Here is a 27,669-nt window from a genome sequence, read left to right on the forward strand (position 1 = left end):
TCAACTGGATGAATGACAAGATACATTTATATACTACACAGGATATATACCTCTGCTTTGTAAATGAAGTTCCTGTTAAGTAGGACTGTAATAAGAATTCATTGTTTCTGAAGTTTAAAATCTCTTCCAGCTCTTTTAGATAAAGGGAAGCTGCTGAGAATTCTGCTCTAGGGTATCATTGTAAATTTACACGGGTGGCGACTGTCACCAGACCAGAACTAATTCATTAATTGTGATGTTTCTCTTCATTGTTTTCTTCTCCCAAGTGAGTCATTAGTGGTGACAGAAATCCTCCCGGGAGGTGTTTTAAATCAAATTATGAAATCCTCGCTGCTTAAGTTTGATAAACACCCAGAAGGGATGGGTAATACTGGGATCGCCAAGCACCGAGTGCTCTGTTTTAGCCCCTGCCAGACCCATGAAAAAAAAAAAAATCCTCACATGTCGTAATATACTCTAAAGGGCTTTTTACACTTGTAAATTTTTGCTTAGCCCCGGACTATCGGTGGGGCTAAGGGGGGGCCTTAGCCCCACCGATAGTACGGGACTATCCTTAGCCCACTTTCTGTTTACACTCGTTTTTGCCAAAGTGGGCTAGCCCCACCGATAGTACGGTACTATCTGGCCCTGCAAAATAGCAGGGGTTAGCACCGCAATTGCGGTGCTAGCACCGCAATTGCGGTGCCAAGCAAGTGAGTGTAAACAGAACGAAAAAATAATCCTGGGCTAAGCGACGGAGACGAAGTGCGACCCTCACTGACCAATCAGAAACGAGGTAATCAAGTGCTGCCGGTGCGTGCGTGTACGTGTACAGTACACAGCGTAATTATGAATATTCATGTGGTTTGGAAAGTCCGGGGCTAAGAAAGACGAGTGTAAAAAGGTCAGTTTTCTCCTTAGCCCCGGACAAGAGATAGTACGGGACTAATTGGCGAGTGTAAAAAGCTGAAAAAATTGGTACGGGACTAACGATAGTCCTGGGTCAGAGAAAGTCCGGGGTTAAGAAACACAAGTGTAAAAAGCCCTTAAAACTTTCTGGCTAGAAATCACTGGAATTTAAAAATTGTTGGCTTACATTTTTTTGGTCTGTGTGCTTGACATAAAATACTATGCAAAGACTGCTGATCTTACATGGGTCAACAGGGAATGCTTCTTCCAAAGAGATGAATGATACAGTATACCTGATGACCACTGGCTGAATAGCAACAGGCTGAATGACATTATTTAAACATGTTTGTATAAAATATAGCAGAATATGATAAACAATGTGTGCCCTCAGATACTGATTCTGGTCTCCATATCTCCACTCACCTCTCACAGTGTAAATTCTTCCCATTCAAGTGCTTTATAAATGTTCTTTGGAATCTGAATGATGATATCTGTGAATTCCACTTCCTCATATTCTTGGGCCTTGTCTGTATTCCTCTCTTAAGAACTGCTGCCACTACAGTACCATTGATGATGATTATATGTAGTAATGTTATGAATACTTTTGCTGCTGCTACTACCAACTGTTCTGCTTAAAGGGAGAAATAAAACAATCAGTTAGTTGGCCTCGGTTGCTGGGATATACCTTCAAACCACAAGACACCCGTGCACACCTTACTCAGCAGCAGTGGGTTACCAGACCTGACCATGTCTCTTTGTCATCTCAAGCTCTTTCTCTATTTATAGCTCGTCTTTGAAGACTTGTACAAGTATTCGTATAAAGCACCATTAAGCCCTACTTCCTTAAAATCATACCTATATTAATCCCAATTCTAGACAGATTCATGTGGAGAAATATGGCCAAGGAGCCCTTAGGGAATTAGCCCAATGTCCTATCTCAGAGCAGTGTAGGAGGCAGATCACCAAGGTGCCATGTGGCATCCATGTATTTATCTCTCCCTTTAAACCTATCCCATTTTTTCCGGTTACTTCTTGAGAGCTCAATGTGTAATTACGTGTAGACACATATCAATGTTAATTTGCTTTACATATGATCATGTACATATCCTCATATTGTGATTTCTACATTTTTGCCAATATGATATACAGTGGAAAGAACTAGGGATCAGCCATTTTAAGATTAAGCTTTTAAACCTGTCAGTGTAATTACACAATATGTCAGCCATCTTTCAAATCCCACCACTCAGTCTCCTGTACCAGCAGTCAGTCATACAATGATTCACCTCAAAACTGTGAGTGAAATATTTAGTCTGTTTAAGTGCTTGCCTCAAGGCAAGTATTTACTGGCAACTGATTTGATAAATAGGGTCTGTCTGAGCTCGTAAAGTGTCAAGTGTGTGAATAAGACAAAGCACATGGTGTTGGGGCCTCAAACTTGTGCATAAAGTAGAGGTGTTGTAGAACAAGCCATGTTCTGAATTTCCCACATTATCCAGTTGATTTTCTAACTGTAATATGAAACCGCGTCAAGGATTGTTGAGTTTCCTCTTGAAATCATTAGCCTGGATTTGGACTCATGTTAGGGTTGTTTATTTACTTTTAGCCTGAAGCATTTAAATGCCATTCCTCACCTCTGATTTATGGAGAGCAGGTGCAAGTTCATGCATTATTCTATTTTATGGTCCCCTGCAATTGATTAATTGATTAATGTCATCAAGCTATGATTGATTAGCATGTTAGCAAAGGTGTTGTAGTCAGGTCAGGTAGCTGCAGGGCTGTGTGGCTGTACCAGAGCTGCCTATTTTTCATCAGTCAGTAGGAAGCCCCCTGAAAAATTTAATAACTTACTTTGACCTAATGAGAAAATGTTAACATCTGCCAGATTTTGGAATTATTATTGCCCATTGAAATGCAGGTAGTACACAAATACTCCCAGATTGGCTTTTAGAACATCCCTATCTAAAGGAAATTATTGTGATCTGTATGGGAGAGATATCAAGGTACGGAATGTAAGTTGGTTTAATTGTACTGACGGGGATATCAGCCCTCCTGCAGCAACATGTAGGAAATTTGATCTGTAGATGGCAAATGGCATTGCAAACAATTTTGCCTTTTTTTTTATCATGCATTCATTCTTCTGAGTGCATAAGGCATTTTCTTTGTATATATAAGACCTGTATATTCCAGTGTCCTCAATTTGTAAAAGGTTAGAGTGACATCTCGTGTCAATGATGTAAATGTTGTGACGGTTTTACTACAGAGCTACTACCTAAAGCCGCAATGAGCCCTTACATCACATGTATAATGTGAAGAACGTGTTTAAAAAATGATGGATGTCGAACTGCTTTACAGCTAGGTGAACTCTGGTCCATCAATGATGTTGAGAATTGATCCAAGAGGGATGCTCAAAATAGTCCATTTTGACACACTCCATCTCTGTACGGGTAGGTTGTCATGGCGACTGATGTTGAAGGCACTTCCTTTTGTTTCCCTCCTTTTTCAGAGTGACAGACTTGATGAGCAGAGATGCTCTCTTCCAGTCGTCCTCCAGCCCTCTTTCAGCTCACCATCACCAAAGCCAAAGGTCAAGGCAAAACGATCTAACACAGAGAAAATCAAAGAGGTGAGTGTGAACGCATTGTCTTGTCACCATGGAGATGCCAATGTTGCGTCATCATCACCACTGCCTGTTTACCTCAGTTGTACATGAGAGGCTCTATATTTAGAGAGCAATTGGCAAATATTGTTATGATGTTCGGTCATAGCAGCTCTTATTGATCAAAATCAGCAACAGGCATTGCTGTTTTCAAAATAGTTGCAGTGAATAGTTTGGTTTGGCTGAGCTAAATATATATCTTGCATGCCAGTTAATGTAAATTTTAGGGAAAAATATTTTGTTTGTCATATCTTTGCTTCTTAGTATACAATGTCAGAGAACAGTTGCATTTTGGCATTGCATTCTTTTCATGTTGACAGAACATCTTTATTTAATTTTGTTAACCTTATATTCCATGAAAGTACTTGTTGATTTCAAAATTGTATAGCTGCATTGTGTATGAAGAGGAAGGAAAATAATGATTTCATTATATTGCATGTGTTCCAAATTGTGCTGATGGCATCTTTTAATACAATGATAACACTGGTGAGATTCCAGCATGGTATTACTTCATATACCACAATCTCTCAGTGTTGTGCAGGAAATATCAGGTATACATAATTATCATCAAAGCAGTGAAATTGTAATTATTTTCAATTTGTAGTTTTATAGGAGGAAGTAGCCAGTTATTTATAGTATCCAGATCTTCATGACTGAAACAGTAGATGCCACTGGACATCACATAAGTATGCATGGAGTTTAGAATAAACTCAAAGTACTATAGTACTTCCTTATCACTCTGTGAGAAAGAGGCATGTTTTCACCTGTGTTGTTAATGCTTTGGAGGTCCAATTTTATTATTTGAATAACAGTGATATACTTCTATGAACTAAATGCTGTATGACTACTTTCAGGTTTTATCACTTTAAAGCCACACTAGATATGTATGTAGTCCTCCATGTGCTGTACTAGTAAAAGATACTCTGTTTAAAAAAAAAAAATAGTGACTACTTTTTAAAGAAAAATATGCACAAAACCATGCAATGTGTTTTCTTGGCTGAAATGCTCTATATTATGTGTATCGCAAATTTCATTTCATTTTCCAGCTGCTGGAAAAGGAGGGACCATATCCATCCATTCTACAGCCAGGCGACAGGGGCTACTGGATTGACGGTACCATCACACTCACAGCAGACGACAGCCGGTCAGAGAAGGACTGTGACATCAGTGTGGACGAAGAAAGTGGAGGCCTTGCTACATCCAGCTCTCTGAATGGCAGTCTCTCGGCCGCTGGAGATATTTCTCCATCACCGTCATGTTCCTCAATTCCCTTCCCTCTTCAGCTGGAGTTTGATGACAGCAATCAGATGTACAGAAAATTCTTCCTCGGGAAGGTAAGAATCTTGATGTGAATGGAACGCGCCTGAGGATTCAAATTATACACAGAGATAATGCACTCCCTATCAACTCTCTCAGCAAAAGTAAGGATCATTTGACCCAACATTTGATGAAGGTTATTGCTGGGATATTTTCCATCTACGTTTGAAACCCAGTGGAAGTTTTTCCTAAGTTAAGGACTTGTCATCTGTAAATGATGACCAAGGAACTAGGTTCTCAATGTTTGTTTGTGATATCATGAAAGTGGATTATGCTTACCACAATCTGGGAACTTTACACCCTTTGAGGTGCTAGAAATCAGGTAAAGCAAAGGATAGACCCAAGAGGGAGCCAGTGTAGAAACATAAATGACCTGAATGCTGTTCAAAAAATCCTTGTTTAGCAATTTTAATGTTGATCCAAACCACCAAAAGCAACATTTGATCTCCTCTTCCTCCTCATGATCATTTCTTCCTTGTGTTTGTTATTATATTTGCCTGCAAGTGCTGAGAGCAAAACTAAATAAGGCATATTGACATACTTTCCTTCATCTGACACCCATACTTGTGTTGTTGCCACCCTCAAATATCAATTTTATTGTGGTCGCTGCTTGTATTTTAGTTTCACTGTGTTTTGTTTTTGTGTACCATTTCCCTCCCTGAGAGTTCATCAGGGTAAAGTTGATTGAAGCACAGCTTACCGAAGGCTTGCTTTCCTTCGTGTTTTATTACCTCACTTTATCAGTGCTTATGTTTTTATACTTCTTGCTCATGCAACAGATGTTCTGTGATGATTCCACTTTTTATTCTTGAACATTGAAATTTGAGGATCAGCATTTTTTCTTTACTTTCTTCTTTCATCGTTGTCATATTTCTCTTTTTTCTTTAGTGTGGGGAAGGGGGTTAGTCTATTTCCTTTATTAAAAATGCTACAAATCAAAGTATACTACCTTTTCAGTGTGATTTTAAGTGGAGCTTATTTATTATGATAAAGGTGTTTTTTTTTTTCATCTTTGAAATAGGATCATAGCTGTTGTACTTCATTGATATATATATATATATATATATATATGTATATGTAATATATATACTTTTTCCCTCTTTTTTTTTGTCTCAGTATTGATCGCACTAATTTTTTGATTGAACCTATTTGACAAGACTGTTTGAATATTCTTCTCATAAAAGGATTGCCACGAACATTTTCATGTTTTACTTTCTTTCTTGCACATATGCATCACATCAGCCAATTCCAAAACTTTTTGACAAAACAAGGAACTTTTAAACTCAAGTTTCATTGTTGATGAGTGATATCATGCCATACATCTTGGGAGTTAAATCGGTGAACTTGTGGTAGTAATTTCTGAGAAAGTTTGTGTTGGCATGTACCACGTCCGCGTGTTTGATTGAGTTTGTAATCATTTCCGCAAGATAGCATGATTTCCAATATGCACTTCCTGCTGGTGGCATGACGATTGAAATCGGACACAGGCAGCCGGAGATCGGAAGTAGGCATTGTTGCTAGAAGGATCTGATGACAGGAATCCAGTGTATATCCCATTCCCTTTGTCATCCCTTTTTATCTCAGTCAAGTTACATGACAAATGTAGGAAATTATGATTGTGTGTCACATCTATGCCTTTTACTTCTACAAACAAAAAAGAAAACTTCCTTTTGTTTTAAAGGTCCAGTTTACCTTTGGGAGCAGTGATTTCAAAAATGTTCAAGATATCACATTTGATGCATATGTGTAGGTCTGTTGTATCATAAAACATCCTACCATATGAAATATTTGCAATAAAACCTAAAATATAAGGAAATATCAGGGTTTTTCTCAATAAACCGTAACTGTATACGGTTTAGTCTGGAAACATTTTTATTATAACTATTGTTCACATTTCGTGTATTTAACAACACTTAACATCGATTATACGGATTCAAATTTTGACAGTGGTTGTTTCTATCCCTAACTCACATTTTAGAACTATTTTAAAGCACTAATGCTTTCATCTGCAAATGGTAAATTATGCCTTTAAGGTGTGGCTGCCACAAAATGATAGATGGATGTGAAAAGCCAAAATGACAGAAGTTTTACTCAGTTGCTAAGAGCAGATGATAAGTGAGACTTTATCAACTGAACAGGTTTGCTAGGTTTTTCTGCAGCTTTTTTTAAGAAGGCAAGAGATTTGAGCTACCCTTTATTCTCCAGTCACAATGCTGTAACTCCTCTTGGTAATTGTGTTCTCATTAGAGACTGTTCCTCCCTTGAAGGCAATTATCGTTCTTACGCCTGGTTCCCTTGGCCTTGTGTCCCACTCAGCAGCCAGTGAAGCTTTGTCTTGAATAGAATAATTGGCTCGGAAAGTCAATTAGCACTTATCCAATTATTTGAGATTTTATGGGTGCGGCTTGCAAAAAGTATTATTAGCTACATACAAGGTCCCAATGTCTCAAGTGGCAAATGTTTTGTATATACTTCAATTCTTTGCAAGAGGATGTTTTGATCTTGGTGAAAAGTTGTTTTTCATCGTTAATTTGATTGTAAACCACCTAGAAACCACAAAAGTTGGAAGGAAAAATTCATTTTTAGAAATTAGAAATAGATTAATATGGAATTCTTTCAGAAAAATAGGAGTTGTATGCCCTAAAAGATATGTTTGTACATGTGTATATGTAGATGAAATGATGGATAGAGATAGATAGATAGATAGATAGATAGATAGATAGATAGATAGATAGATAGATAGATAGATAGATAGATAGATAGATAGGTACATGTAGGTAGGTAGAAGAATCCTTAGTGCTGTTTAGTATGATTCAAATCATTTTCAATACACCATTCCCCCACCTGTAAATGTATGTAACTGGAAGCAAGTTTTTGTGATCAGCCTACTTCCTGTATTTTTTTTTCAGAAAAAAAAAGGATATCAATGAGTTTTATACATTCATATTCAAGAGTTATTAGTTTTTGGATTGGGTTTGTTTTTGTTTTGGCCATGTTCTCACTTAGAAAAAAAAGGAATTTGGATACATGCAAAATGCTGTAATTCTCCAAACTGGGCATGCCTAGACAATGCCAAGGGCCTGACTCCAGGCATCCTCACCTGGGCCTAGTTGCATCATGGGATTTAAAAACTGAATTTTATTTCATATGCTGTTCATACACACTGAGCAAGGCAAATTATGACTTTAAATTTTTTTTAAAAAGGTCAAGAAAGATCACTTTTTGCACCATGATGAAGAGCACCATAGTTCATGTATTTTTTGTGTGTCCATACACAATTATAACTTCTTCTTTTTTCCTCACATAGCAAAAATTTGTCTTCAACAAATGTTCATTTTTGGTGTGACTGAAGGGGCATTAAAAGAATATTACAAGCCATCTCTGCAACATCAGACTTAACAGGCCACAGGGAGCTCAGTCATTCTGCATATGTGATCTTCATACCCTCCAGAAATACTCACATGGATTGCCTACACTGGGGTAGGGAGGGTTCTGGACTGTGAGTTTGTCTGAGACCGTGGCTGGGGTGGCTGGAAGCTGAGACTCAGATGATATTGCTGACAATCACCAAGGACTTTATATTGAAATGAACTCACTCACTTGAATAATAGACTTTTACATCATAATACGTATGTCCATTTGGAGAATTTACCAATTTTGTCAGGACTTGAATTCCCACTTCAGTCTTAGAGCTGTAACAATTTAGAAAGCAGACAAAATGGATGAGAATCATAGTTTCATCTCTTATCAACAGCTGAGTCACCTTTTATACTGCTGCCTTATATCCAACCCAGACAGACCTTAAATTTCGTTATCGGTCAGGAAGGGCAGTGTAACTCTAGCATCTCTTTCTCACCTATAACTGGCAAGACCCGTTTCTGCTCCCCTCACTCTGTAAAAAGATGCTGAGATTTGTGCCGAGGATGTTACCGAGACTTGTACATGCTGTATGGCATGTCGAGGGGTGTTGTTTTGCCCCATTGTCTTGCTGCGACATGGAAGTTCACACCTATTTACGGTTCATTATACCAACTCATTCAGTCATTAGAGCCAATAATCAAGAGTTCCAAATGACTCATACCAAACTTCTGCCTTGTTGTGTCTTCAGAGGTCACTTTTACCTCTTACCAGACAGACCTGAGAAGCACGAGATCTTGTGAGTCTCGTTTGCAGAAAGTTGGTTCAACCACCATAGGCAGTACTCTACTAATGGCCATTGGGGTCAGTTGGCCAGAGTTAACCCTTTCTGGTCAACTGAATCAAATGTGCACAAATTGTCTATACATACCTATGGACAGGGAATAGATATAGCACACAGAGTGTTAAAAAACAAGCACATCACAGTTGTGCACTAGAGGCCATTTTTTCATATAACCCAACACATTATTCCAAAACTTGGACAACAAAAACTCTACAGAAGTTGAATCTCCTTCTCTATTGAGAATAAAGTATTTAAGGAAAGCATTTCATCAATTAGACTGATCGCCCAATTAGATGAGATTGATTTAGGTAGTTATAAAACATATAAATAAAAAAAAAATAAAATGATTTGTATGACACCTGTGCTTCGACTTTGACTTTTGACTTTGACAGGATAACATTCAGACTCTGTCCAACTTGAATAAAGTGGTTATCTTGTTATGAATGAGTCTGCCCCACTATGTTTAAGGCCTCTTAAGCAAAAACTCATATTTTGTTTGAATGAATGAATTGTGAGGTCAGCCTAGCCCAGCTGTGATTTGGGGTTTTTGTGGCCAGAGTGTAGTAGACCGATGTGAGCAAACTGCATTACCAAGCCAAGCCAAAACTACTCCTGACCCTAACCATGGACCTGCCATGCCCAAACTAATCAAATCTTGTGGTTAACTTCCGCAGAAGAAACCCCCCCCCCCCCCCCACTTTCTGAGGTGTTGCTGATGGATAGGTCAGGTCATTTTGCTGCTTAGACCAAGTGTATTAGGGATTATACTGATTAAATATGAGGGGAAGAGACAAAAAATGGAATAGGTTGACCAACAGCTCATGCGCACGTCTTTGACTCTTTGAGCCTGGAGTATTGTAGAATTCAGAAAATTCAGAGAATTAAAAAAAAAAGCCCATCAAACCCATTTACAAATCACAGTATACATAAACAAGTATCTGATGTCAATACAAGTCACTAGTAGTAGTACGTGTAGCTTACTAATCACAGTTCATCAGGGATGCAGCAGTGTTCGGTGGGGAAAAAAAAGAAGGTTTTGGAGAAGAGACCATAATTGGCTTTTTAAAAAAATCACAGAAACATGAAACTCGGTTTAGGAAAATTGTCTTCAGCCCCACAGACAAAGAAAAGGGAGAAAGAAATCTAGTATGAACTAATCTAATAAAGCTGAAAATGATCACATTAGAGATGACACATTTCTCAGGCTTCGTACTATTCAAAAAGCAGAAATCAAGCCAGTCATTAGAATTGATGTTTGTACACTTTTGTGGCCATTAGAAGAAGTGTTTTCCCTCTGCCTTTTGTCTCCCTCCCTCTCCCTGTCTTCTTCCATTTCTCTTGATTTTTTATGTATAGACGGGTTCATTTTGCTACAACACGCATTTCCCATAGACACCTGCCCGAGTAAACTCTGGACTCGTCCTCAATGGGTTAATGTGGTGTATGCTTATGTCTGCTTCTCATATGGCACCAAGTGCCTTGTTGATACCATTTGCTGACCATTGCTGATCATCTGGTGCAGACCACGAGGTTTTCACCATCTCACGCTTGTTTTTCTGTAGGCATTTGGGATCGAACCACTTCAGTGGGTTTGCACCCTGTTCTTTGCGAAGGAGTAAAGCAAGATCATTCACATGTTCATGGGTTATGATTCTCACACAGGAGTTCCATTTTATGTCCTATCTGAGGGACAGAGTGTTTTGTGTTTTTACTCTCACTGGAGGGGACAGCATGATAATACTCCACATTTCTCAGCCAGATTCACAGGGACTCAAACCAGAGTCATTTGATTACAAGGCAGACACACTATTTACTGAAACACCTCGCACATATTTAATGTTGTACTTTATGTGGTACATAGCTGCTGTTGTTGCGACATTTTTATGTCTCATGAAAAAAGAAAAAATGTGAGTCTAACCTCTTGAATTCTTAAATGAAATAATTAGATCACAGATCAACTGCAAAACGTGTGAGACCAACTTGTCATGGATAGATGCATTTTATGTAAAGGCATGTTACATACTATGTATGTGAGATCATGATTCCAGTGATGTTTCCACTTATGAAGTAATACTTTATCAAGTTCTGAGATACAGGTTTTAACTTCTGAAGTTCTGGTCTGCCTGTAGAGCATGTTTGGAACAGCATATGGAATATCCAATTGCTTGCAGAATAGCAATGCCTTTATTGCTTTGACCATGTGAGGTAGAATGAGATACGGCGTGCATTCTGCATACAGATTGCCTATTGACTGTATAGCAGTTCAGGGCTGCCAATTCCATTTTGTCAATCTGAATTCTTTTCTTGTCTCTTTGGAGCACAGAGGGGAAATTGGAAAGCTTTGTCTCCGTATCTTCTCAGTAATGAAAATTTGTTCTGGAGTTAGGGGAGAGATTTTCAGGCACTGCACGAAATGCGCTTGCCACAAATACATGTTTACTTTTGATGGGGAGGGGATGGGGGGGGGGGTAAGGTGAAGACTTTTGGATCACAATCTCAATCTACTGGCAGGATTGAGCAATATCTTCACCATCAGAATAAAACACCAAGGACATCACTGTGTACCATAGTTGCTGCAGGGGCGTTGAATGAATACAAGTGAAACTGCATGTGCGAGGAGAGATTGTTAAGATCTCAACATGAGGAAGATTGAAGGAGAAAGATATAAGACCAGTTGCGGGAACATTCTCCCCAATTTGTCGTTAACTAAATCATTATCCATGTGTGATTGTTGTTGTTATTTCCCTATGTTATAATTTGATTTAGGACTTTTTGAGGGAGTGGTAGAGAGGGGAAGGACTGAATATAAGATTAGATAGGGAGAGAGTGAGAGAGATGGAGGTATACTGAGAAGAAGACATCACCATCCTTTGCTGCTCACTTTCTAGACACACTCTTCTTTCAGAGGCCACCATGTCTTGGATGTATACTGTCTGCCAATTGTCTGCTCTGATTTGCTGGGATGGGGGAGGATCGTGGATTGGATAATGAGGAGAGATTCGCCTGGAGAACCATTATCTAATTTGCCAATAACCTGTAATGGAGGGATGTAGTTCAAGGGTTACTCACTAGGGAGTCTGATACACCACACAAGTTGACTTCTATTCCCTTTCTCCCCCACCCCTTTCTGTATTTCTTTTTTTTTTTCCCCTTTTGCTGTTTATCTCTCTTTCTTTCTCTATTTCTCTGTTTTTCTGCCTTTATACCAAATCTATCAATAACTCTTCTTCTTGCCCATGTTATGCTGCCATTTTTTCTGAGTTTGGTCCAGGCACAGACCACCAGGCTACTTCAGACTCACAGAATTATCAATGTGAATTGGTCTTGTTCTTGTCATTGTTTTTTGGCACATGTTGTAAAAAAAAAAAAAAAAAAAGCGCTTCAGCTTTCAATATCCCTCCATGGTTAAGTGTGATCTTTGAGAAAAATGCTTGGGGTGATATAACACACCATTCATTTTAATGCTACAAAGTGGAATTCAAAGAGCCTCAGTGTCTTTGCTTGAGGTGGAACATAGAAAGAGTCTAATCTTGTTTTATATATCATGGTATTTTTGTCATTTTTTACATTATTGTGCACATTGGGACACTTGTGCAACCAGCACAGTTTCAAGAGCACTGTCTCAAATTGTCCATGTGGTGTAATGTAATATTCAGAGGTAAAGCCCATGAATATAAAAGCTATTTGCCTTCTCATTGAAAGGTGATACCTGTTTTTTTTTCCCCTTTATATGAAATACACCATGAGCCATTCCTGAACCTTCCCGGTACTCACACGTAGTCCAGACACTTGTTTGATCAAAACACATGACCATTTTCTTTTGAACTTCGGCTTTGTGTATTTGTGAGAAAAAAAAAATGTATTTTGAGCTGTGGCATATTTACACAGGGATTCCTAGCCTGAGTCAGAGGAGTGTTTTCAAGCTCCTCCTCTCCTTGTTTTTTTAGTCCTCTCTGCAGTATAACCCCACCCCACTCCTATAAGAGCTAATGTAATCACAGAAATGTGTCCCTTTGTGATTTAGAAAAGGATAGCATCTAACTGTATTACTCACTGCAGGGGAATGTGATATGGGTGCTAAACAGTAGTGTTTTCACAAGGCAGGAATTTCAGTTCCTGAATGGCTAGACATCAGTCTACATATGTAAAGGTGTGTCTTTGTGGGGGGGGGGGGGGGGGGGGGGTGTTTCCCCACTTCAGAGTCTTAGAGAGAGACAGAAACCAGAAGTGGAGTATGGAAAGTGGGCGCTTAGAGGGCCAGAGTGGAGAAAAGAAAACTTGGAAGTAGGTCAGAGATTTAAGTCTATCACATCTCAGGTTTACAGGCATATGAAAGAAGAACAGACGGGGAGGTGTTGGGCTTGAGACTCAAGTTTAGATTCAGTTTAGTTTGGTTTTATTTTCAACTGTTTTATGTTGATTTTGAGAGGTGATGTGATTTTGTCTGAAACTCTGAAACCAGAGGGTGCTAATTGGGGCAGCCTGAATCACAGGCCGATAGAGGAAACTGGGGCTTACTGGGATGGTGACATGCTGCATCAGAGAGCAGACTCAGGGAGCTGCCTCTCCATGGGGATGCAGAGAACATTGGGATAAGGAGAGTCGCTTGCTACTTCTTTTTAATGATTGTCACCTCAAAAGTTGTTATCGACATATTTTCCCAGAGATGAACCTGAATACTACTGTTCCTTTTCCCCCTCAGCTCTTGCATAAAACTTTTTGTGTGTGTAAGTAAGTAGCATATTTGTATCAGGCCTACTAGGTTCATATCTTTAAAAGCGATATATGTATGGGTGGTTATTTTCCACAAGAGTTCAAGTAATTTATGTAAAAGACATGCTGTAAAGCTGCATCTGCTACAATAAGAACATAATGGAAGATTGTTGCACCTTTGTAATTGCTACTTTCCTCACTTCACTGTAAATAAGGAGTCTAGTGCATGGGGGTGTATTAGCTATATCACTCTCACCCCTGAGCTGTTGTGAGACAGTGTACAGGACTTGTTAATTAACACTTACAGGTATTCTAGAGTATCATGGAGGTATTCTTTGTGTTAAGTCATGCCCAGACTACTACCTCAGGTGCTCCCTGGTCTGTCTGACTTCTCGTAATTGTTGCAGGAATTGTTTTTGTTTTTGTTCAAGATGGATCTGTCATGTGACAATAGCAAAACTACCTTCATAATGGTCTGGCACGTTAAATGTTCATTTCCTTAGTTGTATGATGTCAGTGCTTTTCACTGTGAAATCTACGTCACCTCCACCTCTCTGTTCCCGCAAAAAACTCAACAGAAAACATTGAGTGAAAAGAGTGATTTTTGTTTTCCAGTGAGACTCCAATATTTTCACATGGCCCAGGATATATCTAAATTTTTCTATATAAGACATTTCTATCACCTAGGGATGCTGTTGTGATGATGGTATTGGCTCTAATAATTACTGAAGAAGGTTGCGCAAAGTTTTTATTGTCTGCATTGAAATTTGTGTGCCCTGTCTTCAAACTGAGCTCCTATTGTAGATCAGTATTTTTATGCAATGTCATAAAAGAAAAAAAAAAAAAGAAAAAAAAAAAAAATATATATATATATATATATATATATATAAATATATATATATATATATATATATATATATATATATATATATATATATATATATATATATATATTCAGTCACTCACTCTTATTTTATACATTCTGTAACAGTCTTTCACACTCTTCATGACAGTTACCATGACAACCCATCTTCCTTGTTTCCTTATCTGCAGGAACATTTTAACTACTTTGGTCAGGATGAGGACCTTGGTCCCCTGGTACTCTCAGTCAGGCAGGAGGTCATAGGGAGTGAAGATGCCCTGAGAGTGGTCCTCCGCTCCAAGGCTGGTACTCTCCACGATGTCCTGCCCATCTCCACACTGGGGGATTCCCCTGTTCCAGCCAGAATCACAAAGGTGATGATACAAAATAACACCAATCCCCCATCTGAAATAAATGTTTTTAGCACCCATGTTTGCTCAAAACACCATCAACATTGCCATATGCAAATGTAAGGGATGCTGCAAAGTACCCTCACTGTCAAAATATTATCAATTGCATTTGGAGAAGAAATCCCTGTTAATACTCATGAAAAAAAGTCTTTGGAGTGTGTACATATCTGTATCTCAGCAGAGAAGAAAATAAATACACACAGTTTGTTAGTGCATATGTATTGGTGTGGTATATTTTATTTACATTTTCCATTCTCTTTTTATGTACGACATATCACATCTAGAATGTGCTGAATGCATCTTATGCATATGTAGCACTGAAAATCTTCAAATGTTGGAAATATTCAGGTTCAATAAATCACAAATGGTTGTACTTTGGTCCTTTGACTTCCTGGTTTTAATTCTTTTCTTATAAAACATTTCTTTCTTCCCACAGACACTCTGCGACAGTATTACCACAGACAGATATCAACCAGTACTTTTTCCAAAGGTAAATACATGTATAACTTGCATATATGGTATTCCTCATTTGAGGATATGCTATTGTAATGTGATACTTGAATGACTCTTATATTAATGGACAAACGAAATGTCAGGACATTTGTAAGTTTGTTTAGTTTTGATTTGAATAGATGTACCAGCAAAGTAGACAAACATTATTTTTATTACCAAAGAAAACAGGAGATAACCAAAGGAGATACAAAAACCATAGTAAAAGAAGTTCACGAGACCCAAGCAATATAAGCTGTTTTTGGGGGGGTTTTTTTACTGCACAAGTTTGATGTGTGCACATTCTGCAGGTGCCTTGCCATAGCTTTCATTATGTCATACATAGAGTTATTGCATTTCTTTACTGTTTTAGGAGGCTAGGTAACATTAATATAATCATGTATATTGCTTCTATGTTACTAACAGTATAGATGAGTCAGGAAAAGTAGTCTCAAGCTGATCACTTTTTCTGTCAAATACCAAATTATGTCTGATTTGATTTTCTGCCCAAGAATGCTTTGACCACAGAAACACCCAGCAGAGAAAAGTTTACACCAATACTAGTTATCATTTAGGAGAAGTACTCATGAGCAAAGTCATTATAAGAATTGAGATGTGTAGAGGCTGCTGTATTAATCATGATATATTGACAGTTTACATAGACAGAAACAAGCATGGACCTTGGCCCCTATCATTCATGCTCATAAATATAGTGCAAATTATCTCCATTTTCACCATGAACATTCATTACCATCTTAATAACCCTGCCAGGCTGTACTGATAAGTGCACCATGTACAGCGCATGTAATGTCTGTCTCCTTGATCTCTTATCTGTATGATTCAGGGGTCAGAGCTCATTGTGAGTTACGACGAGCACTCGTTTGTCAACAAGTTCAAGTTTGGCGTGGTCTACCAGTGCTTCGGCCAGACCACGGAGGAGGAGATGTTTGGAAACAGGAACTCCAGCCCCGCCCTCGATGAGTTCCTGGAGATGCTCGGGGAGAAGGTGGAGCTGAAAAATTTCTCAGGGTGAGTGATTGGAAACAGGGACGTATTTGTCAGTGGTCAGCCCTACTTCAGCTATCAATGTAAACAGAAGTAAAGCAATCTCAACAATGTGAAATAAACCAACCGTCTCGCTTTCATACCAGCTATTTGTTTGCTGCTTTATTGTGACCTGTACAGTGAACTTCCATTATAACGAACACAATTATAACGAAATTCCGCTTGCAACAAAGTAAAAATTCAGGCTGCAACATTATCCACTCTTTGTTTGTTTATTGTTAATTTGTTTGGTTATGACGAAATTTCTATATAATGAAAGAAAACTGCTGGTCTTGAGGACTTCATTATAACAGGAGTCCACTGTATATGTACTATGTAGGTGTAAAGTGTCACATCATACACAGTAATAGAACGTTAGATTTAAGATGTGTGCCATTATTTTCATTCTTGCAGTTTCCGAGGTGGGCTGGATGTCAATCATGGCCAAACTGGAACGCATTCCATATACTGCAAGTACCATACCAATGAAATCATGTTCCATGTCTCCACAATGCTGCCCTACACAGAAGGGGACGCCCAACAGGTACGTCTACATCAATTAGCCACATGTCTGTCGGTTTTGAGAATGTACATTGCGAGGCTTGTTCTCAGTTAGGAAGCAGTTTCTGGTTGAAAGGGCATGTTGAAATTTTGATATTGTTAACCCTAACTAGGCCGGGGGGGGGGGGCCTCCGAGACCCCCCCTCGACGTTCCGCGCGATGTATCGCTAACGTGAAAAGCTATCGCCGCGACGTTTCGAGACTTTTTTCTTTCGAGTCTCCCGCATCTTTTGACACCAAATTTGCAATACCCGGGCGCGCGGTTACGAAGTTGCGCATAAATATGTACGTGCATGTCAGACCAAAAATTGCTCAAAAACGTGAATTTGTGTACAATTTCAATGCAAACTGTGCTTACAGGCAAATTTCATAAAAGCATGATTATTTTGAGGTTTTATGGATTAAAATCAATTAATAACATATTTTCTTGTTCGGAACAATGTCACGGACAAGTTTCATCGAAAAAACAATGAAAAACATAAAGTAGAAAAAACAAGGAAATACATAAGAAATTAAAAAAACAATCAAATACTTAAGAAATTTTTTTCTGATGGCGTAATTTTTTCTCTTATATTTGCTCAGGACACTGAAAAGAATATTTCCACAAAAATTGTGCCCATTTTGAGCTTTATTTAGTGATTTATACCGAATTGTCTGATTTCATACATCATTACGCATAAATTAGCATAATTTAGCATAAATGATAATTTCTTTAAAATTCAACTTCATGGTACTTTAGATTACATCATAGGCAACGTGTGTGCCAATTTTCGTCGCGATCGCGCGGTCGACGGCCGAGATCTGGAGGGGGGGCCTGGGAGGCCCCCCCCCCCGGCTCTATGATCTACCTAAATAGCCCGGCCTAGTTAGGGTTAAAGCTATAATTCAACTTTCCTTTGGGGAATGGCAATCTTTGGTTTGTAGTGTTAGCAAGTACACTGATAAAGTTACTGTTTGTCTCTTTCACCTTTCTGCTATATACAATGTATCCATTGATTTTTAAGTATATGCCAAAGTGACTTCCAGACGATTTTGCGAGTGGTTAAATTCACGATCCTGGAATACAGTACCGAACGGAGAAATGTATGCATGCCCGTCACATTCATGTCGGGATCAGAAAATAAAGACCTCATGAAATATTTGGCGTGTACGATGTAGTACAAGTTTACGGACACTGTAAGGAGAGTGAACACAATATTAGAGGGAGTCATGTGTGATGACAGGAGTTGTCAGGTGATATTAATTAGTCATTATTTGTTTTGGTTTGCAGCTTCAGAGAAAGAGACACATCGGCAATGACATTGTTGCCATTATCTTCCAAGAGGAGAATACTCCGTTCGTACCAGACATGATTGCCTCAAACTTCCTCCATGCCTACATCATTGTCCAGGTGATCCAACCCAACACGGACAACACCAAATACAAGGTATCATTTTATCTACTTGTTCTCCTTGTTTTCTTCTTCTGTCCCCTTCTTTTTTTCTTTTTTTTTAAATACCAAGATCTTTTAATTTATAAATCTAAAGTCTGTGGGATGATGTTGCTATTAGAGTGTGCATTTACAAGAATTGAAATGCATTGGCAGTGAAGATGGAGGCAGTAAACAATCTGTAGTTATTTATGATCTTGCCTGTGAACAGGAGATAGGACAATAGCATTGAGGTGCATGAAGAAAAAAACAAACAAACACTGATTACATTCAGTTCCATCTCACTGTTGAGTGTTAAGCCTTGACCCCCATCAATATTTTTTTGTGCTTGAACTACAGGTGACAATCACAGCGCGGAACAATGTTCCCCCGTTTGGCCCCAACTTGCCTAGTCCTTCCATCTTCAAGAAGGGAGCAGAGCTGAAGGAGTTCCTACTCTGCAAACTCCTCAACGCAGAGCATGCCTGCTACAAGGCTCAAAAGTTTGCCAGTATCCAGGTAAGCTCATGCCAGAAACGGTCTCTCATGAATCTGCATATCACAGTGGGGAAATATTGGGGGGGGGGGGGGGGACAAGCAACAGATGCCAACTTGATTAAAGCAGCTGAAATCCTGAAATATATTCAAGTGGTGTAGAATGAGAGCGAGAAATGCAGAGGATTGAAAGAGTAAGAGCATTAAATGAACCAGCATCAATGGATTTTGGTGGAAATGTTTGTTTGCATCGCTCTATTTGTGGCTTCCCTGTCAATGAGTGAGTGGCACCTGTCAAATTATTGTGGCCCAAGTGTTCATAATGTCAACTTGATATTTTGATAGACAATAACAATCAATTTGTCAACTGGTATAAATGGCAGCATAATAATTTCTCTTCCTTATGCATGATTCATATTATCCGTTACATATAGTAATTGCTGAGTTAACAGTTATCAATGGAGAGTGTTTTTGAAGGCTCATAAAAAAAAGAAATATATTTAAATGCATTTTAAGAGAAGCAATGTAAATTTTACATTGTATTTGTGATGTTATTTTCATTTCAAATTGTTCTCTATTACATCGCACCAGGCGAGGACAAGAAGCGCATTACTGGACCATCTCTATCATGACCTCATGTCCAAGAATGAAGACATCTTCTGTGCTGTAGCAGGTAAGGATCTTCTCTAACCACCATTATTTGCCAAACCCCACATCTTCATGTCTTCTTTTTTTTTTTGGGGGGGGGGGGATCCTGGATGTTAACTTTCGGCTCAGTAATTACAAATGAATTCAGCCTTGTAAAACATCCAATATATACGACTGTGATACGATAACAGTTTCTCTTTATGTAAACCCTCTACAGGAGATGACATCATCTCACCACTCCAGTCCAGTGGGAGTAAGGCAGACTACTCACCAGGGGGCAACAGCAGACTTCTCAAGAGTTTCAAGAATGCCTTCCGTGGACGCACCACGTCGATGGAGAGCACGGGGGCTGCCACACTCCCAAAGAATATCAATGGCAACACCTTGTTTGTAGGCACAGAAGGACAAGGGTCGGGTGGTGGAGATCAAGCGGACAGCAGGAGTCCAGCGGTGAGTGGATTGTTACTCTGCTGTCTGCTCCATTAACATATTAACGTATTGATGTATTGTCTCTTCACTACTCAGTCTATCAGGGGATTTGATATGTTAGTGTAGATTGCCTTGTGCCAAGTGTTTCAGTCACGCCATGCTTTCTTGATTGAATGTCTGTGTGCTTTTTAGTTTGAATTCCATATAGTTCTGTGAACCCAAGCCACATAAAGTGAATTCTCTGAAGCATAATACATGTGTACTGCCTGTACAATGTTCTGGTGAAACCATTCTAGCCTGGGCAGTCAGGATTACTTCACATATTCACAAGATGGTGTTTATTTATAATCCTTTTACATCAATTTTGTAACATTCAGATCAAGCAGCGATCCGGCAGTAGGACGTCGCAGAGATCAGCCCAGAGCTTTGGTAGTGCCGACAAGAAAGAACCAAAGAAGAAGCGGTAATTTTCCCATTAGTTTCTCAATAATTCATTATGTGCTGTTATGTAGGTCTATCCATTCTTTAATTTATTATAAGCACTTTTAAATATTACTGGTGATGAGAATAATCCAACAGTTTTAGAGTAAGATTGACATAGCCTACAAACAGGTATAATCTTCAAAGAGTCAGTGTCAAAGGTTAACTTATCACCCTCAGAGAAATCTTCCCTGCTGTGGCATGCAAAAAGTTACATGTTCTTAAAAAGGTGTCTCTAAACCATATATTCACTGTCATGATCAATTCTTGGTCTAATAGAAATTTGTTATTCGTATCATATGTCTCTGTGTATGAGGCTGTATCAGGTGCTGTTACAAGAGCAAAGATTTAAACACTCTGTGTAACATGTTACTTTTTGATGTTAGTTCTTCAAAGTTAGCCAGGATTAGAATCAAGTTTGACGCATTGCTTAAAGTGAAATAGTCCTCAATATGGTCCTGTGTTGATTTTGATAGTCTCACTATTGACAGATTATTGAAGCACTCTTTGACAATATTTTCATGTGATTGGTTGATTCAGTGACAGTGTCCTCAGCCGGTCATCGCACTCTTCAGAGAGTATCAACGGGAGCCAAGAGTCTCACAAGTCTTCCTCCAACTCGCTCAATAGCTCCCCCGATGTCAACAGCTCCTCAGCACAGCAGAGGTGAGACCACAGGGCAGTGTGCCTTCTAGACCTGACACACAGATATTTGCAGTGTATGCAACCATCTGTAGACCATATACCACCTGCTGCATGGAAATCAAAACAGCTTTAAACATAATGCTATTTTACTGACCTAGTAACAAAGAATATATATAAGAGGAGTATAGTGCTTCATACAGGCATTAGTAAGCACATTGATACAGAACAAAAAAGTTTGATTAAAATACAGAATATAATTACAATTATAGTGATCTGTACATAGGCAAAAAGAGAAAATATTACAATTTGATTGATTAATTGAGTTTTTAGCATTTATTTAAACTTGTCTACACTTTGGGAATAGAGAGATGGTGATAAATTTTATGATAGAGATTTATTCTTGGCAATTATGATTTGATTTCCCATTGAATCAAATTGATAAATTGTTTTTTCTGATCCTCCTCTCTGATGCTAGGCTTCACCCAAGGGTCTCCCCCAGTAACTCTCTCGACAGCTTCAACAGTGATGAAGATGCGCACCTCCACCATGAGACACACGAGCATGAAGACTCGGACACGGGAATGGTAAGAAAAAGAAATACAACTCTTTTGAAGTTTGTTTAAGTCCCTCTTTGTTTATGAGAAAAATAAGAATTGAGATGAGCACAACAAGTGTACTGGACATACTTTTCCCATCTGTAAATTGCCTTGTCAAATTAATTTAGTACCCAAGAGCTCATCTGAGTGTATACAAAGAGTTGATAAGGCTTTATAAGTTTCTTGGAGGGCTTATCACTGAACCCTCAGTAACTTACTCACAACCATAAATTGCGTCAGGCATGATTTCGTTGAGTTCTCTTCTTTGATGCAAAATTACAGAAATTTAACATGTGGCACACACACAAAACAGTTACAGTGAGCAATGTGTGTAAGAAATATCCACATAAAATAGGAATGATAATAGAATGAGTGGAGGAATGTAGCCAATTACAAGTGCTGAGATGAGTCATGTGCAAAGTGTATGCTCTTTATATTTCGTTAATGCGCAGGAGTGCAGCAAGTGTAGGCAAAAAAACACAACTGCATAGAGTGTTATCCCATGGTAGATTACAGATTGCTCTGTAGCTGGCTGTGTGTGTGACATGAACTCAAACAATTGCTTGATTCATGCGGTCATCTGCATGGCCAATCGAAGAGTGGCACCAATGTATTGAAGTACAGTTTTATTAGCTGATATCGTATTTCATAGACCCATTTTATAAAACAAATAATGCACAGGATATTTAGTTCATGATGTTAGTTGGAGATGAAGTGTCAGTGTGTTGAAACATGCAGGCCTAAGTGGTGTTGAAGAGGGAAAATGGTGGTGATTCCATGCAATTAAAACATCTTTCTCTATTTGTTCTGAAACCTAGGGGAGTTTGTCATCTGGATGCACATACAGCAACAAACCAAGTCATCATCACCAGTACATGTGTCCTGAGGGTAAATGCTCCGCTGCTGCTGAGATTGAAGGTGAGTTCATCAGTCTTTCACCCTCCCCCTGGAACCATGGGCATTACATACCTGTCATACCACAGTAAAATGAAATGGAGATGGCACCCAAATCAAACATTGCTTAACACTGACTAGTAAGATCATTCCTTCATTGCTAGGGGCGGAGTCTATCTGCGGCACTAAATCCAAATCTTCATATATGTTTCTGCTCCGCTGAAAGATGGAAAATCATGGCCCAGAAAAACGCTGGTTTCTTGCCTTTCCTTTGATCATTTAGCTTTGACGTTTCAGCAGAAGATAGATGATGCATTAAACTGCAAAATTATGCCAAAACCAGAAATACAATCGTTTTGACCAATTTTGATGATCTGACTTCAAACTCGATTTTCTAGGCTCAGCCGTCAGCAACTAAGGATCCTTTTGTTGTGGCAGGTCACATATTCTCTCCTCTTTCCGTGACACTGCATACATTAAATAGCTATTCAAGTTGATGTGTGACGAAGAAAGTATTAAATGTGATTTTACTTTCTGTATATATGATTCTATTGGTCTCTATAATGCGTGAAATGCTCAGATGGCTTCCTATCTGCCAAATGGTTGTGGACATCCAGTCATGGCTCTTTTCATGACATCACTTTCAGAACTTGAGGGAAAGGAATTCAAAGTACTCAATTTTCATTCCAAAATAGATTTTTTTTTTTTTGCACCTGGAATATGGTTTGCTTGTCAGTGAACTTCAGATTTCAGAAATGTGATGAAATGAAAGACTGAAAGACTGAAAATTGAGGGGGAGGGGAGAGACCAGAGTCATGAGAAACTCACTTTGATTACATAAATTGTTTCTTTTTGTTCCTGGTAGCTAACCTGAGCCAACAATTAGAAGAAATGAAACTGGAGATCTTGAGACTGAGAACAGAAAAGAAGGAGCTCATCCAAGAGAATGTGGTAAGTAGAGTTGATAAGATAAGAGGCTGCAGCCAATGCTACAGTCATGTCTCTGGGCATAGTGTTGCCTAGTATCATTCCTTCATGTGGGATCCATGAAAATTTATTGTTTTTCCTTCTCTCCCATATTTATGTAAATCATTGATTGAAACAGGTTACAAAGGATCCTGACAAAGTTAGTTGTGAGAATAGTTTGCTTCATATTTACTATTTTAATCTTGCATGCTTTCTCATGATTTTCTAGAACAGGACAGTTGAAATTTGTAATGAGAAACATTTATGTATTTCAGTTATGTTTTGATCCAAAGACAATAAATCATGTCAAATATGCTGGAGAACTACAGTTACATCTCCAGTAAATATGGAGTTGGAGTGAAGATATGGAATTTTTATGATGGAATCTTGACCATCTGGAACATTATAATTCACATTCATCACATTGATATGGAAAGAGCAATCATCAAAACACTGAATTAAAAGAAACTCCATATTTGCAGCTTGAGTTTAGATTTGAAATTTAGGAAATAATTGGCATATTGACTTACAGTTATAGCACCAGCCTGGGCTCTCTCTACCTAATTTCTGTTGGACCTTTTCCAATGTGTGTCACAAATGAGTGCCATTCCATCAAAGATTAAACTTTTTAATCATCGTCTATTCCCAATGACAGAGTTGGCAGCAGGACTTGAAGAAGCTGAAGGAGAGGGAGTTGAAGCACATGGCAGAGCTGGCTACAGCAAACAAAGCATTGAGTAAGTTAAGTAAGGACACACACAGGAAACAGGAGGAGAAGATGCAGAAGTCCCTGTCAACTGATGCATCCACCTGTTGAGTGGTTACCACGGTGATGTCCTCCAGGACAAGGACACGATTTCACAGACAGTCCTGGATTTTTTTCATCATTTCTTTACGAGATACGTGCCATGTCATGAGAGAATGAAATAAGCTGGATACTCCTCAACAAGTGGGAGTGCACAGAACATGATGAAACTCGAGAGAATGTTTGCTGCCAAGAATTGGGATGCGGTTATACCAAGATTGAGATGGAGAACAGGATAGATCAGTTGAAAGCTGCCTAGGAAGGACTGTGGTTCAAAGTCATTGAATCATTGCTTGCAAGAGAGCGAGTCACCATGCTGTTCTGAAATGATATGCATTGTGCAACAAGAGGAGAGAACTTTGTTTGCAAGATCAAAGGAGGCTGTCGCATGAGGTGCTCAGTGAAGGCAGCAAAAAAAGATAAATAAATAAAAATGGAAGAGCCATTCCCAAGACATATGTACACCATATTTGTGTATGTAGGCCAGCTGGATCAGAGAATTTGAGGCCATGTGTGCAATTCATTGACACAAATATACATCATCTTATTGCATATTCCATGAACTGAGAACAACATCATCTGTGTTCTGGAGTATAATCTGAGGTCCTGAACCAGTTGGTTTGTGCTTGGAATTGCCTGAGGTGAAATTACTGCATTATAGGCATTTTCTCTTGAGTGTCTGCAGAATGTAGAAAGCCTTTTTTTTTCAGAAAAAAAAAAGAGGACAATACAGTAATCTTCGCAACACCATTGCCTCAAACTTCTGAGTGTTTTGTATCTGATGGTAATTGTACTGCTGTGATTGAAAGTGGGAAGTGATATGGAGGTAATACGCCTTATATGTGTTGGAATTATGGCTGCTGAAACAGCATCCTGCCACTGGAAAAAAAAAAAAGTTTAGTGACCAGATTAACAAGTTCAATAACGAGGCAGCATTCAGCAAGAACTTGACTTTGTAGAGAGAACGCAAAACTGTGTGTGAAGGAATGAAGCTACCTGTAGACAAGATGTCTAAAACCCAAAGGTGACTAGCTGGATTTTTTCTTCTTCAGCACAAACAATGTACACTGTATTTTTCATCATGGAAAGTGACTAACAGAATGTAACATGTCATCACTCCTGTAAATTATCAAAGTTGACATTTATTTATTTATTTTTGTTTTTGTAGATATTGCCAAGTCACATGTAGAGTCACCATGCTCAGAGAATGATGTGTATTGATGATTGAATATCCTATACAAGTTGGTGTGGGAATAAAGTCGTTTACGTGTTTTGCAATCTTGATGTAATTATTAGGTTGGGAAAAGACTGAAGTTCCAAGAACAAAAGATATAAATACACATATATCTCAAAACCACAAGATTTTTTTTTATCACACCTTGGTGTCCGTTTCACCATCTTGTATGAAAATTTATGTATTCCATCCGTTTCAAATTTGAAGGATTATGTTGGTGGTTTTTTATACCAGTGAGTTGCCAATTTCGTAGAGCATAAAATATCTTGGCATTTCACCCACTTCTGAAAAAAAAAAAAAAAAATGCTTTGAAGGAGGGTAGAATGTATTGTAAGGTAATACATTTTGGGCATGTGAAATGCTTGCATTTCAATCCCATTACTTTCTTTTTCCCTATAGTAGAAAGGCAACTGTTGCATCATTGGTGTCTCATGAAATATCAACAGAACTGTGCTTAAAGTTTCTTTCAATTTCTTTCAGTGTTGTATTGGTATCTTGAGTATTTCGAAGGGTGAAATGCTTTCTTTTTGCTCTTTATCATGCAATCTCTTTCATAAAATTGTATTAAAAAAAATTTAAAAAAACTGGTGACACCTATTTCATGTACTGTGCTAAGCACAGGAGGAACTTCATTTCTCCCTGAATGGGGAGGTAGAAACAGAAAAATCTTGACCCGTTTTCTATCAATCTATTGCCATTGAACTCTCTACCAAAAGCAGAATGTGATCTGTGATTGCTTCATCTTTCATATCTATGTGGAACGCACATATGCAACATTATTCATTATGTGGTACTTTCTTATGCTGTTGCTAGTCAAGAGACTTTGAAGTGGTACGGTCTTCATGTAAATTATGACTTGATCAGTAAACAGTACACATGTGATTTTATTTTTGTAGAGGATTGCAATATATTTCACATGGGAAATTTGCATTGCAAATATTTTAGCCATTAATGTCACTTCAGATACAAGTCATAGTTTAACAAACACAAGGAGCTAAAAGTGTATAAAAGAGCAGTGTTTGTTGTTGTGTTTTTCTATGTAAATATCAAATAGCGTACAGGTGCAAACCAGTACAAATGTATTATATTGCCATTTAACATCAGTTTGTACTGTGACAAATGTACAGTTTACATGACTTTGAACATACATTTTTTGAGTTTGGTCCATGATTACTTTTTCATACAGATATATTGATGGATAATAAGATGTATTATGTACATGGTGTCTAGAGAGGTTACATGGTTGTAATTATGCAATGTATCATAGGTCTTTTCATGGTTTGATGAATACATGTCTTAGACCCCTTTTTTCAGAACCTTGCCCGATATATAGTATTTTCTTGTCATGAAAATTGAAAAGCAGAATCAATCAGGGAATAACTGGGGATTTTTTTTTTTCATTTTAATTTAAATGCATGTATAGATGACTTGTCTTCTCAAAGTCTTGAAGACCCTTATTTATTAGAAGATATTTATTGGGATGAGAAGGTGAGCCGAGCTCTTTATTCATGTGAGGTTGTACGGATTTGTTTATAGATCTAAACAGGGAACATTCTTACATTTGAAAGTTTCTTGAAATATGACGTGGTGTAAACACGTACTTTGATTATTTATTATTTGAAGAGAATCAATTAGTGCAATTGTCCCACTAAAATATGTGGTTTTTGAATGATTTGTCAGACTTTTTCTGTACAGATACCTTGTACTTGTTTGCAATAACGTTTATCTCTTAGACTTTGTAGTCCTGTAATGCTGAGGCATTATTGAGAGTGTTAGAAGTGGCCAACATAGAGTCCATGAAATAAGAGGTACCCAGGAATTTTAATGCAGATTTAAAGGAGCTAAGACCCACATATCCTTCCCAAGACAGCTACTCTCACTGAAAGCCATGTTGTTAAGGTGTGGTAGACGAGTACTGAATCAGAGAA

The 27,669-nt window shown here is 38.4% G+C and overlaps 1 protein-coding gene across 5 annotated transcripts in view; it reads left to right on the forward strand.

Annotated features, from left to right (window-relative positions):
• LOC140239285 (rap1 GTPase-activating protein 1-like) overlaps positions 1 to 24,882 on the forward strand; it is a 289,478-nt gene extending 264,596 nt beyond the window's left edge. For all 5 annotated transcript variants that reach the window (XM_072319160.1, XM_072319164.1, XM_072319162.1 and 2 more), the window contains 16 exons: positions 3,392 to 3,511; positions 4,591 to 4,878; positions 14,829 to 15,011; positions 15,484 to 15,537; positions 16,381 to 16,565; positions 16,995 to 17,124; positions 18,412 to 18,567; positions 18,910 to 19,068; positions 19,636 to 19,717; positions 19,910 to 20,142; positions 20,499 to 20,584; positions 21,142 to 21,267; positions 21,722 to 21,830; positions 22,661 to 22,760; positions 23,602 to 23,687; positions 24,358 to 24,882. In XM_072319160.1, the coding sequence (XP_072175261.1) occupies positions 3,392 to 3,511; positions 4,591 to 4,878; positions 14,829 to 15,011; positions 15,484 to 15,537; positions 16,381 to 16,565; positions 16,995 to 17,124; positions 18,412 to 18,567; positions 18,910 to 19,068; positions 19,636 to 19,717; positions 19,910 to 20,142; positions 20,499 to 20,584; positions 21,142 to 21,267; positions 21,722 to 21,830; positions 22,661 to 22,760; positions 23,602 to 23,687; positions 24,358 to 24,519 (2,259 nt within the window). In that variant the 3' untranslated portion in view covers positions 24,520 to 24,882. The remainder of the gene's footprint in view (positions 1 to 3,391; positions 3,512 to 4,590; positions 4,879 to 14,828; positions 15,012 to 15,483; positions 15,538 to 16,380; positions 16,566 to 16,994; positions 17,125 to 18,411; positions 18,568 to 18,909; positions 19,069 to 19,635; positions 19,718 to 19,909; positions 20,143 to 20,498; positions 20,585 to 21,141; positions 21,268 to 21,721; positions 21,831 to 22,660; positions 22,761 to 23,601; positions 23,688 to 24,357) is intronic.
• The last annotated feature ends 2,787 nt before the right edge of the window (positions 24,883 to 27,669 follow it).

This window comes from Diadema setosum, chromosome 15, assembly GCF_964275005.1.
Source record: "Diadema setosum chromosome 15, eeDiaSeto1, whole genome shotgun sequence".
NCBI classification, from domain to species: domain Eukaryota; kingdom Metazoa; phylum Echinodermata; class Echinoidea; order Diadematoida; family Diadematidae; genus Diadema; species Diadema setosum.